The sequence below is a fragment of the Copadichromis virginalis genome, linkage group LG13, assembly GCF_057382275.1.
Source record: "Copadichromis virginalis isolate Kocher_CV1m ecotype Utaka linkage group LG13, C_Virginalis_male_GT1.1, whole genome shotgun sequence".
Taxonomy (NCBI): Eukaryota; Metazoa; Chordata; class Actinopteri; order Cichliformes; family Cichlidae; genus Copadichromis; species Copadichromis virginalis.
In genome coordinates, this window is record NC_140630.1 from 28743385 (window position 1) to 28757403 (window position 14019).

A 14019-nucleotide genomic window follows, 5' to 3' on the forward strand; every position below is an offset into this window, starting at 1 on the left:
CATGTAGCTACACCACTAACTGGGCTGCTGAACCACCAATGGTTTGATTTCGGGCTGATGGTCATGTGACAGGCAAGAGTTGGGATTTTGCTGGCAGGGCAGCTCTAGCTTTGTAACGTCTTTCTGTTTTTAAAGCTACAAATAAGAACTTGATAAATTCTGTGTTAATGTTCTTTCAGTGTTATAATGTGAGAGTTGCCTAGTAACAGATTGTTCTAACATAATTATGAAAAAAAGCCAAACTCTGATACATTTTATTCAAGTAATGTCACTTGATAGTAAAGTGTTACCAGTTGACATGTTTCAAATGGAAACTTGAATATCAATCTAACATGAAATATAAAGCACACAGAGCTCCGTATAGTCTACTGTAATAATACATAGCTTATTAATTCAGGTGTGGGCTTCTTCACTATTAGTCTCATATGACAGATCGATGTGTTAGCCTAGCTCACAATGAATATTTTTTCTAGGAGCTGAGTCGTTTTACTCACATGCAGTTTCGCACATGCAGGGTTGAAAAATATTTACAGTGTTCACAGTAACTCTGATATGATGTGAACATAGCATTAACCTCTATCAAAAGAGACAAAAGAGAGTATCATATTTGGCTTATGACATGTTAGCTCTTAGCTAGCTTGCTAACATTCGACGCTAGGATACGGAGACTTGTGATTACAGCTTCTTCACACCAGCCTTTTTAATATGAAATACCAGGTAAACATGTTCTACAAATGACATTAATGAACATTCTGTTATTTTAACTTTGAAAAGCTTTAATTAATGTGATAAGTTGACCTATGTTTATTTAGCATTTTATGTCAAAATGGCTGCTGTGTAGTCACCATAGCTAATTTTAAGCTAACCTAATAGCTGATACTTTCAAAACGCAGGCTGACTGCTTGATAAAGTTTTTTTTTTTTTTTAATAAAATGGATCTATTATTAAGCGCTTGTTGAATTTTTAAACCTCCAATAAAACTCAGACAAGTAGGAAGTTGATAAAATGATGTAACTTCCACTGTTAAGCTAGGCTAACAGTTCCCCAGCTCTAGCTGTACAGTTGACGCTCAAACGTGACAGATGCTTTGACCTTGTTCCCAAAGGGAAAGCAAATAGGTGTGTTTCCCAAAAGTAAGCTGTTTCTTTAAAACACTACATTATGATTAGATTAAGAAGCTTTCTTAAAGAGACATGAAATGTTATCTTCCAAGTCTGCCAAAACGTGTGAGAAATTGAATAGTCTTGAGCCCTGTGCTTTTATTTTTGCATGTACCTTTACAGTATAAGCCTGTTTTTTGCCAAAGCCTGGAGCTTGAGCCCTACCGGCTGATTTGTGCATGCACAAGCTTTTGGTAATAGCATACCTCGACGCTCACCTGATTATCGACACAGTCCAAAATCAGAGTATAACCGGCCTGCGTGACTGTTTACTTTAAGCTGTACAAATTGTATAATCCCAGTGTTACATGGACGGCATGATATTTTAGATGATATGCAGTACCTTTTTGACATCCTGTAGGTTGTCTTAATGCTTTGTTCCAAGTATACAGGCTCGTACCCTCATGGTGAGTGGAATGAGGTCAGCAGCTGTGTGTCTGTTGTGGATTAAGTGTTGCATTGTTGTCTCTGCAGCAGAAGATGAAGATTTGAAACTGGGGCATGTTTTCACTTCACCTCAATACAGAAATTGCTGCATTAAAAAAGAAAAAGAAAAGAAAAACAAAACAAAACTGATTGTCTCCATTTGTGGTTATTTCTCAGACTCTGTCGGCACAGCATCAGACTCACCGTAGGCCTGAGGAGTGTGTGGAACAATGTGTTAATTATGTAAATGGAAAATATTTGATTTTAACAGTTAATTTAGGCGTAACTTTTCTCAAAGTTACACCAAACTAATCTAGGCTTTCGTTCCTTGATATCAGTGATCATTCCTACTTGGATCGTGCGTGCAAACCCTCCCGACATATTTCTTCATGTATTAATGTTCTGTGTTTTAAAACAAGCCATCATGCTATATAGTTTGACCAGCAGCAGCATGTCTCAACCATTTTCTCACCGACTCTTTTGAGATTCTGTAGGTGTCTTAAGTCTGTGGTTACAGTTTGAAACTCAGTGCCCCGTCGAGAAAAGAAATCAAGAAGAAAAATGTGATCCATGCCACTCGTTTCCTCCCTTATGATCCTACTTTGCATAATGTTCTTGTGCTGCAGGATTTTTACAGGGAATCAGTAAAAGGCCTTGTTGCTGAAACGGAAACTGCTCCGTGTGTTCAGAAAACATGCTGCTTCAATCGCTTTGATAATGAAAATAAATCTCCTTCCAATAATTTGGCGTGTGTGTCATTTTTACCCAAATGCAGCTTTAATGGCAAAGTTTGTTTGCAGACAGTAGGGGGCAGTGAAGAGCAGGGGCATGTACTGGGTGAACAGAGGCGTCCCTGGTGAACTGCTCTCTAAATAGCAGCGTACAGTGAAGAGGAATCTAGGACTGACTAGAATAGAGACAAGGCTGTCACAGGATTTGTAAGTATACATAATGCAGAGGCTTGGCTTTGTTCAAAACAATTCCTCTTTTTTTTTTCTTTTTTTTGTATGATATAAACTTCATATGGAAAAATATAGAATAAATGCATAGACAGTTTCTCTTTAACAAGAAAATTCAAAGTCCACCCTATATGGATGTCTGCTTGGCTCAGGACTGGCTTCTCTCTACTGGATCTTCAAGGATGTCCACAGCCGTCTTTCCCACATTGTCCATCAGGTGGCGCCACTTTGGGGCCTCAATGGCATCCAGAAGAGCAGCCAGCTCAACCTCCAACTTTTCAACTGTGTCCTCCACTTGCTGCAGGAAGCGTGAGACATGCGTGGTTGACAAGTAAATAATACATTAATAAGTTGTAGTATGAATAATAGAATCATCACTGATGAATAATGAATCTGAATGAATAAAACAGTTTCCCAAAACAGCTGGTAACGCAAGGTAAGGTCTGAGTAGGGTTGCCAACCGTCCCTTAAAAAACGGAATCGTCCCGTATTTAGAAACAAAAGTACACGTCCCGTATTGAGCTAATAAGGGACGCACTTTGTCCCGTAATACAGTGAGAATCAAAAGTAGTCTATAACTTTTAATGGAATTAACGCCTTGTTTGAAAACATAATTCCCAGCCCCTCTCCTGCTTTGTGACCAATGAGCTGACAGCACACTTATGACAATTCGAGTATGACAAGTCAGATTACCGCTCATCTCATTGGTTGAGGAAAGGTCGCTTACGGAGAAAATACCGGAAGACAACCGATGACCACAACAACAAGCATGGCCAACAGGGAAACAAACGCCGACACTGCGGTGCAAGTCTCGGACGACACACTGTGCGTCCATAAAATGAAGGTTATAACAGAAAATCTGTCGCTCGCTCTCTCTGTCTTTCACTCACACAGACACACACCACCACATCAACTTTGCTAAATTGCTAATGAAAAACATTGATCAGGCAGCTGTGATTGAGCAGCAATGTAAATCCAACTATTTTCACGGTTGTTGTGGTCGTGATAATTTTGTGATGCCACATGGAAAAGGCTCGGATGAGCTTTCCAAAGTTCTACAAGTTGTGCCTCCATCGCTTGTGTCCAGATCACACGCTGCACAGCCGTGCTGCAACGTCTTTTTCACCGACGTTTACGTGTTTGCGCGTGAGCAGCTGCGGTGACACCCTCACGAGCGATTGATGATCGGGAGCTGGTCGTGAGGTGTTAATCGCTTCTCGTTACCCCACGTATACTACACGACGCACGATGAAGGCCAAAATCGGGCTGATCACCAAATCGGTCGCACGACTCAAAAATCGGCTCAAAATGGGCCAAAAATCGCACAGTGTGAGCCCAGCATTAGAGCAGCAATGTTTGTTGCTCAGAGAAAGAAAAGAAAAAAGGCTGCAAAAGTACAGGGAGGAATGGGAAAAGGAAAACACCTGGCTGGAAAAGTGCACTATAAAGCGCACTGCACTGTGTGCCGGCGCACTTTTTTCCATAGGCATGCTTCTAGTGGTGGGCACATGAAGAACACGAGGGGCATGAAAGCTCAGGGAACCCTTTACCAATTTTTTGTCCACCAGGCCACGGCAGAAGCAGATATGGTATGTAAACACTGGTTTGTTTTTTTTAAACCCTCTGGTTAAGGTTAATATGGGCATGTGCGGTGAATATCAGCGCTATGTGGCCAGAAGTGTGATAATATAATTTATTTTGTGTAATAAACAACTGCAAGGATAGATGATTACAACAAATAGATGACTAATACATAAAAGTAATACATAGATGAATAATGATGATGAGTTAAGATGCGTAATCATGGGAACAAGTGGGTTTACAAACAGGAGCAGCTGATTAGCATTAGAAAAGCTGAAATAATACCTCAACTGAAGCCAACTGTACTAAATGCACTAAATGTGCACTGTTACAAGAATATTTTTCGTTCTATTGCTTTCTATTAATTTATATAATTTTAAGTTAAGCAGGACAGAGTTCTTTTAAAGAAAGATTTACTTATATTCTCAAAAGTTAAGCATGACAGGCTTCTGTTTAAGAAAGAGACCTGTTTTACTGTGTTAATGTTGTCATTGTGAGCTAAAAATAAATGGCTAAATGATCATTTGTTTCCTATATGGTCATATCACAAAGAATATGCATTTGCTTAAATCAAGTTCAAGTCAAATGGTTAAAAAATAATTTCACACACAAAAAAAGAGCTACTACACTGGGAAGGGTGAAGACAACTGGGTTGCCCGGCCCTGGCCACGAGGTGTCCCTTATTTATTTTTCAGGGAGTTGGCAACCCTAGGTCTGAATAGGACTGGGGTTTGCTGGATGAGATGATGTAGAGATCTGGAGTAGATCACTAGTGTATTAATAATGTTATGAAAAAGGAAATGTTGAGGAATATTGGGCATTCATTCTGTCAAAACCAAGGAGGGAGGGACTTCCAAACCCTGATGGTTTCAAACCACTGAGGCCTAAATGTGAGGTTAGATTAGAAACTACACCTTCTCCACTACATCCAGGCGGTGGTGAAGATTCGTGTGCTCCTGACAGGCGCTTGAACGCACTGCTTGAGGCAGAAGGTGGGGCTCAGGACCTGAAAACACATTAGATGTATACTCAGTGTTACAGATGCACAGTATAAGCAAACAAGATATAATAATGAATCATGAAAGGTACTTAATAATATGCTGTTTTTAACACCGTATGAGAGACGAGAATAAGGAGATGAATTTATTCCTGTGAGCTTAACAAAACTTTAGTCACACACTACAGGAACTAGCCAGCTGATTAGGAGAGCTGAACTAAAAGACGGATCACTCATCTGTTTTATATCAGCTCAGAGTTGTGTAATCCTAGGCTCACTGTGTTCACGCAGGATTGGAGGTAAATTAGAACAATGCAACTGCATGCAAAGATAATGCAAAAGCAGGCATGTTTTTACGGGACATGCAGCTGCTGGTCACAGTTTAATTATGCACGGGAAGCACATCATTTAAACATGGCAGTGTCTTAGCAGTGCATAGCCATAAGATGTGAAATCTGCCATTTACCTACAACTCTGGGCTTAATAGGGCTGTTTTCCCCCCAAAGCATGAATACATTTAAAAAATAGAGCAAGCCTCAAATAATAACCACATGGGTGTGGTTCAAACTGAATATTCTTGCCAACATACTGTAGCTTTACGAAGAATAATGTACAAACTCTTGCCTCTTGTTTCTAACATCATTGTAACCACTAAATAAGAAATAAAGGCACTTCCTGTCAACATTGCTCATATCTATGAGTCCAAAGTGTTTTTTATACACAATATTTGGCAACCTAAAACCCTTTGTTGGCAAACCGTGTGGAGTTTACCACATCATGGGAAATGTTAACAGTCTGATGAAAATCTTGATGGGTCTTGATAATCATTCAGAAATAAAACAAAATCCAATTAAATCCAGTTCGTTCCTGCTTTATGAGATAATAGCCGTACTTGACGGGTGGGTAAACAGAGTTCGTATCTTGTGGCCATGCATTACTAAGATGTTGCCACAGTGCCTTATTAACTTGTGGTCAGGACTTCATTATCACATTCTCATGTATTACTGACTCGTGGTGAAGCAAAATTTTGTGGCTACCCACTAATATTTCTTCCATCCATGCCACCAAAAAGGCTCTGGATTTGTTAGCTTGAGTGGCAGCTCGGGGCTTTGTCAAACTGTTTCAAAAACCGAGAGAGAAGAGGAGTTAAAAGACAACAAGACTGGAGGGAAATATGAGAAGAAGAAGAGTTCATGGTGAGGTGAATTAGTCTAAGGACAAAAAACACTCCCAAACTGGCGTCTGTGCTAGCTAGCTTGCATCTATCATCATCTCTACATTTGTCTCACTGAGTGTTTGAGGATGAAAATGTATTTCCTGCTCTGTCTGAGAGGTTTTAGAGGAGCTTGTGGCTGATTTTGTTCCCTTCAGACAAAGCCAGTTTCATTATTTCTTATGTTTTCCACTATTTCTGTCAAGCTAAGCTAAACAATTGACTGTAGTTTGAAGTTTTCTTACTACAATGATCGTACCATATGAATGTATATGCATCTACAGTCACGAAAGTCAACAGAGTTTTGTTTGACTAAACACTTAAAAACATGGTGACCAATTAGAACTGAAGTCCTTATATATCATAGACATACAGCGTAACAAACGATAATAATTCTTTCTAGCCAAGCTGAAGACAAACAGGACTTAAACCCTACGCCAAGTACTCCTAAAACTATGTGAAACCTTTCGTTTTTAATTTTTTGTGTTGTCTCTGTGCCGTTAACATTCATATTATAGAGAATATTAATATATTTCAAATATAAATGAATTATTCTGAAGGTTAAATAATCAGCCTGCAGATAAAACCTTCAGATTGCCTGCAAACATGTGAATCCAGTAAGATACCATGTGTACTTTAAATGCGATTTTAAGTTATTGATGGGTGCTGTGTCCCTAAGCCCCTTGAATGTGTCTTTTAAATCTATATGTTAAATGCGTGCAGCGTTTGGCCATGCAAACACAACGGTACTCCATGTAAACAAGCTCAAGAATTACACGTTGGGTTTAGTTTGTCTTTAAAACTGAAAAGGTTTCTGTGCAGATTGACTTTATCTTGCAAAGAAAACAAATATCAAAGTTTATATTATTGTTACATGTCCTTATAAAGAAACAAGTCTTTGCCATCTGATGTACATCTTTAATGTAGAGCTGAAAACTAACCAGAGGAAATGTGCTTTTAGCTTATGTTGCTTATCTGCTCGTTTCCAAATGCAATGCTCCTTTTAACAGTTTATATTTTCTTGAATTATGTGACTCTTTAGTTAAACAGCAGCCGATTGATCAGGCCTACTTGAAGGCCACAGTTAGTATGCTGAGGAGACAGCCGTGATGCTTGGTGTTAATTCGCTTCAGCAGGCCAGAGAGGGCCACATGCATTGTCCCAGGCATTTCCCTTCTCACACTTAAGTTTCCAATTATCTGTTTCTCTTTGAAGCCCGGGTATTTGGGGGACGCTTCCGTTCACTTGCAGCTCTCTGCTTCTTTTTTTAACGTCTTCTTATCGGCGACAGGCCAAGCTCCCCTTGATAGTATTTATTCTTTATAAAGTAAAGTGACTGTCTCATCCACTGGCTGAATGCTTGCAGCTGTGAAGTCACTCTCATTTAGAAACAACGAAACACTTGGTGTGAATGTAGACGGCTAAGGCTTGACAGCATGTTATTGAGAATTAGTGATCTTTATGAAGTGTTTGGCTGACCCTGACCCCTAACTAAGTATTGTAGTTAGGGGTCAATTAGTCATTTTTTCTTTTGTGGCCAACACACAAAGAGTTGTACTCCCTTGTTCAGCTGTACCTGAACATCAAGCTGCCCTGATTTTACCACAGCCTCTCATGGAAACATTTTTACAAGCACCATTATGGTGTCCAGCGAGTGCCAAGTTCAGTACATGCAGGAATCGGGCCAAGAAAGAGCGATGGATGATGGAAGGTACATTAAATTCATCAGGCTTCCCAGCAAGCGGACTAAGCAGATGTCTGCCTCGGTGTGTGCTCCGCAGTGGGGGTTTTGTTGCACTCACTCTTGTGTATGAGGACTTGGCAAAGCTCGCTGCTTTGATTTGACAGTGACAGATGAATTATGAAAAGTCTGCAAAAGACATGAAGTTTTCCTACACTGGATCTACACTAAAGAGCCAGATGTGAATTTATCAAAGTGGCGGTTCTCGCTGTTGCATCTCACAACAACCACAATCTTTTGTTGTAGTGAATGTGCTGCTGGTTTCAAAATCAAAAACAACAGGGGGAAGAAAGGGGGATCTGGTTGGGAGTGAGGGGGGCTGAAATCCCTCCAAACCACAACTGCGCTTCCATCTAAGTGTCAGCGTGTACACAGCGCAGCCTGCTCTTTTAGAGTAAAACTTGCAACGGGGAGCTACATGCTGAAGTTTGTGATGTATGTGGCGCCCACTGAGTCTGCCTTTTTTTGCAGATGCAATAAAAAGGGGCGGATGCGAAATCGCCAGCTTGTGTTAACAAACGGCAAGAAGGCATTTGTTCCTGTTTATGTTGGCATGTGCTTTCAGGCCATCTCGCTGAAGACTGTTTTTCCTCTTTCAGAGCTCTTCCAAGAGGTTAAGAAATGCACATGCACACGTAAACACACATCAAGAAAACACACCACAGGAAAAGCAAACACAGATATGACGATCTAACACAGCTGCAGCTGAGGACAAAGGTCAACTACCTGGTGTGTGTGTTGAGCGTGTTTGTATGTGATGCTTTGCATGGCTCTCTATAGGAGAGCAGGAGTTCAGCTGAGTGTAAAATTGAAAAGTCAATACAGGTCAGAGCTCACTGTTTAACTGACAGCCACATTACTTTTAAAGTTTAAGCTACAAGTCAGCTGACATTTCAGACCTTTCCTCCTTACTCCACACTGCTGACATCCAAACTGACACTTTGGTTGGGTAACTTTACCTTCTCCTTTCAGTTTAAAACCTTCTGCAGTACTGGTCTGTTGTAGTAAAGAGAGAGCTGAGCATAAAAGCACAGTTGGTGATTTACCAGTGGACCCATATTTCTACTTCTACCCATGGTCACGAGCTTCTGGCAATGACAGAAGGAATGAAATTACTTCCCCTGGGGTGGTGGTACTCTCAAATAGATATAGAGTGAGAAGCTTGGACACTTGGAAAGGGTTCAGAGTAAAACAGCCTCCTGGAAGCCTCCTAGAAGCAGAAGCAGGAGAGAATACATCTCTCGGCTGGCTTGGTCTTGGTATCCCACCGGAAGAGCTGGAGGAGGTAGCTGGGAAGCGGGAGGTCATCCCTGCTTACACGTGAATTATACTTCTGCGTCAGATCTACTTTGTACCTAACACCAGAACCAGAACCCCATTTTAACAGCCTTCTATGTAACCTGACATGAACCTCCTGAGAAGTATAACTACACGCCAGGTCGATGCATACCACAATGACTTGAATGGTGTGGAAGGTTGGTGATACAAGATTTCAGTTACTGCATAAATTAGGACAGAGATTTCCTGTAGAGGTTTAAATCAAGCTATGGATGGATGGATGGATGGATGGATGGATGGATGGATGGATGGATGGATGATGGATAGAAGGATGGCTGCTAGATGGATGGATGGATGGATGGATGGATGGATGGATGGATGGATGGCTGATGCATGGATGATGGATAGAAGGATGGCTGCTAGATGGATGGATGGATGGATGGATGGATGGTTGGCTTGATGGATGGATGGCTGCTGGATGGATGGATGGATGGATGGATGGATGGATGGATGGCTGCTGGATGGATGGCTGCTGGATGGATGGATGGATGGATGGATGGTTGGCTTGATGGATGGATGGTTGGCTTGATGCATGGATGGCTGCTGGATGGATGGATGGATGGATGGATGGTTGGCTTGATGGATGGTTGGCTTGATGCATGGATGGCTGCTGGATGGATGGATGGATGGATGGATGGATGGATGGATGGATGGATGGATGGATGGCTGATGCATGGATGATGGATAGAAGGATGGCTGCTAGATGGATGGATGGATGGATGGATGGATGGATGGATGGATGGTTGGCTTGATGGATGGATGGCTGCTGGATGGATGGATGGATGGCTGCTGGATGGATGGCTGCTGGATGGATGGATGGATGGATGGTTGGCTTGATGGATGGATGGCTGCTGGATGGATGGATGGATGGATGGTTGGCTTGATGGATGGTTGGCTTGATGCATGGATGGCTGCTGGATGGATGGATGGATGGATGGATGGATGGATGGATGGATGGATGGATGATGGATAGAAGGATGGCTGCTAGATGGATGGATGGATGGATGGATGGATGGTTGGCTTGATGGATGGATGGCTGCTGGATGGATGGATGGATGGATGGATGGATGGATGGATGGATGGATGGATGGCTGCTGGATGGATGGCTGCTGGATGGATGGATGGATGGATGGCTGATGCATGGATGATGGATAGAAGGATGGCTGCTAGATGGATGGATGGATGGATGGATGGTTGGCTTGATGGATGGATGGCTGCTGGATGGATGGATGGATGGATGGATGGATGGATGGATGGATGGATGGATGGATGGATGGATGGCTGCTGGATGGATGGCTGCTGGATGGATGGATGGATGGATGGATGGATGGATGGTTGGCTTGATGGATGGATGGTTGGCTTGATGCATGGATGGCTGCTGGATGGATGGATGGATGGATGGATGGTTGGCTTGATGGATGGTTGGCTTGATGCATGGATGGCTGCTGGATGGATGGATGGATGGATGGATGGATGGATGGATGGATGGCTGATGCATGGATGATGGATAGAAGGATGGCTGCTAGATGGATGGATGGATGGTTGGCTTGATGGATGGATGATGGATGGATGGCTGGTTCGGTGGCATGCAGTGACTCCAGTTTAGTTGACACATCAGTCAGCTGAATGCTACTTTCAGCTGACTGTGAAATAACTAAAGACAGCACTAGCCGTGCTTTGCTTGAATATAATCAGCTGATTGCACTTGACTTCACTTTTCACTGACACTTCCATTCTTTCATGTAAAAACAAACGAACTTGAACTATTTTCAGCGTGTTAAGTTCATCAGAAAAGCCATCTGGTTTCTGTGCGTACAAGTCAACTGTCACGTCCACTGCTTTTGCCTCTTGCTCTGTGACAGTTCAACTGTTTTCACTACTTTTTCTTTTTGTAGCATTTACATCTTTTCTTTTTAATATAACTATTGTACGACCCAATTATCTTTTCATACTTAGTGTGTGAAATAAAAACGAAGTTTTTAGATGACATCAACTGTGGTCTGTGTGTTTGTGTGTGTTCACTCTGTTTGCTTCCTGCAGTTGGCCATTCTTGTAGTATGAAGTCAGTGTAATTCACACTCTGAGGCTGTCACACACAGATTTGGCTCTGAGGGATTGTCCCACATATTTCTGAATTTCCATTAGATTTCGGTGACACTGGAACACGCAGAGCTCAGAAATGCTGGTTTGAAGCGGCAGATGAACACGATACATGAAGTGATCGTTTGAGAAATACTCGCAACGTATTCGCTCAAGTGTAGCCAGAGCTGCAGTTAAATTAGTAACAGATGTGCTGGCAAAATCCCGAACACACTCAAACATGCATGATGTCAGTTTGGCGCTCATGTGAGCACGCACACACAAACACACACACACAGACGCACACACATCTGTAAACCTCTAAAGTCTATTGCACTGTGCTACAAACATGTAGTAGGATGGAGATGATCGGATGTATCTCCACTAAGCTGATCCATAAATCAGTTTTAGCAAATCAAAACGCTGATCTCTGTTCTGTGTTCTCTGACTCTTCCTGTTTGACCTGTGACCCCCACCTCCACCACGATACACACCGCACTTACCTGCTGCGGCATAGCCAATCAGGAGGAGGAGGAGTCCAATCGAGGAGCCGGAGGGGCAGCTCATGATGAAGACAGAAACCTGGCGGGCAGCTGGTGGCAAAGAGTGAGGAGTGTGAGAGAAAAGAAACAAAGAAGTGAGAGCCCCGAAATCTCTTTTAACTCAAAATTAGGATAAAAACCCAAAGATTTCTGCTTCCATAAAGCTCTTCCCTTCTCCCTCTCTGCCCCGTGTTCGGTCCTTTGCTTTCTAATCCTTCCCTCCCTGACTTGGTTGAGCTCACTTTCCTAATGAAAACATTAGAAGCGGGACAAAAAGTTCAGATTCTGGGAAGGGGCGGGAGAGATGTCTGGGGAGGGGACTCCTCTTTTTCAGCTGCACACTGGCAAGCCTTTAAACAAGGTTGTATTTAGTTTTGAGTTACTGGCATTCATCCTAAAAAAAGTACCTGTGGAGGCTTGTTGTTTTTGTTTATATGGAAGATAGCAAACTAGCCACTTTATTAGGTACAGATGAGGACAAAATTATTAGACGACCCCCCCCCCCCCCCCCCCCACCACCAAATTTTCCCAACTGCTGTTTTAAGAGAACAAGGGACTTTCAACACAGTATTTCTAAGCATTCGAGTTTTCTTTAGAAAGCATAAATGATTTCTTTTTGCACAAATATCAGAATCATTTCAGAAAAACACCCAAAACTTCAGGAAAGGTTTGAGCTGTAAGATAAGAAAGCACCAAAATAAAAAACAGTTTAGGCTTAATAAAAGAATTGGTGATGCCCAGAAAGCAGGAGATAGACACACAAAGTTATCACAGCATTTCCATGCATCAAGACGTGGAGTGAGAAATATCATCAAGAAATTCAAAGAGAGCCACACAGTATAGAAGAAGCCTGGCAGAGGGAGCAAAAGATTTCAAAGACTGGAAAGAAAACTAGCGAGAGACGTGTCTAATGACAACTGTTAATACACTCGTGAACGACTTAGTCAAGTCAAGAATTGGAGTCTCAAAGAAGACACAGACCGAGAGAAATGCCTTCAAGCCAGACTAAAGTGTGCTAAGGACAACCTGGAGAAAGGGTATTCATACTGGAAGCATGCCCTTTCGTCAGATGAGATGAAACTGTTTATGTTTGGAGAAAGAACAATCAGAAGAACACTGTCCCCACAATGAAACACTGTGGCGGGAGTATTAAGCTGTTGGGATTATTCAATGTTTCTGGAACTGAGAATCTCATCAAAGTTTGAAGGAATCATGAAGAAAGAAGGATATATGAAGATTTGATTTGATTTTGTCTTCCAACGCAACGGCAGCATGGGCTGGGATTGCTCAGGAGACAACTGCTAAGACACTGCAGGCTGTTATTCAGCAAAAAAGGACACATAATCGACCATTAGCGTCAGGTGGGCTAACAGCCAATCACGTGGCAGCAACTCGGTGCATTTAGGCTGTTAGAGATGATCAAGACAACATACTGAAATTCAAACTGAGCATCAGAATATGGAAGGAAAGTGATTAAAGTGATTTTGAATGTGGCAGACACACAGGACTAAGTGTTTTGATATCTTCTGATCTTCTGTGATTTCCCCACAACCGTCTCTAGGATTTAAGAACAATGGTCCAAAAAGGAAAAAAATATCCGGTGAGTTAAAAGTTTTCTGGGTGAAAATGCCTCGTTGGCATCACAGAATAGCAAATAGGAAAGCAACAGTAACTCAAATAACTACTTGTTACAACCAAAGTATGCAGAAGAACTTTGTCTTTTACCCTGTCTTCCTTCTCTCACCCCAACCGGTCACAGCAGATGGCCCCGCCCCTCCCTGAGCCTGGTTCTTCTGGAGGTTTCTTCCTGTTAAAAGGGAGTTTTTCCTTCCCACTGTCGCCAAAGTGCTTGCTCATAGGGGGTCATATGATTGTTGGGTTGTTCTCTGTATGTATTATTGTAGGGTCTACCTTCCAGTATAAAGCGCCTTGAGGTGACTGTTGTTGTTAAATTGAATCGAACATCTGTGAATGCACAACTTG

General features: G+C 42.1%; 1 protein-coding gene across 1 annotated transcript; it reads right to left on the reverse strand.

The window, feature by feature from the left end:
• Nucleotides 1-2341: 2341 nt before the first annotated feature.
• On the reverse strand, nt 2342-12297 carry LOC146695902 (placenta-specific protein 9-like). Its single transcript, XM_085478382.1, has 3 exons — nt 11998-12297; nt 5041-5132; nt 2342-2843 (listed from the first exon to the last, which is right to left on the reverse strand). Exons 1-3 carry the CDS (start codon nt 12059-12061, stop codon nt 2694-2696), a joined length of 306 nt encoding a protein of 101 aa, XP_085334508.1. The 5' UTR covers nt 12062-12297; the 3' UTR covers nt 2342-2693.
• Between the last annotated feature and the right edge of the window lie 1722 nt (nt 12298-14019).

Coding starts and splice junctions, on each gene's coding strand:
- LOC146695902 (XM_085478382.1), bottom strand. CDS start 12,061: ATGAGCTGCCCCTCCGGCTCCTCGATTGGACTCCTCCTCCTCCTGATT. Junction 5,133..11,997: donor GATTGGCTATGCCGCAGCAG/GTAAGTGCGGTG, acceptor ATGTGTTTTCAG/GTCCTGAGCCCCACCTTCTG. Junction 2,844..5,040: donor GCCTGGATGTAGTGGAGAAG/GTGTAGTTTCTA, acceptor CGCTTCCTGCAG/CAAGTGGAGGACACAGTTGA.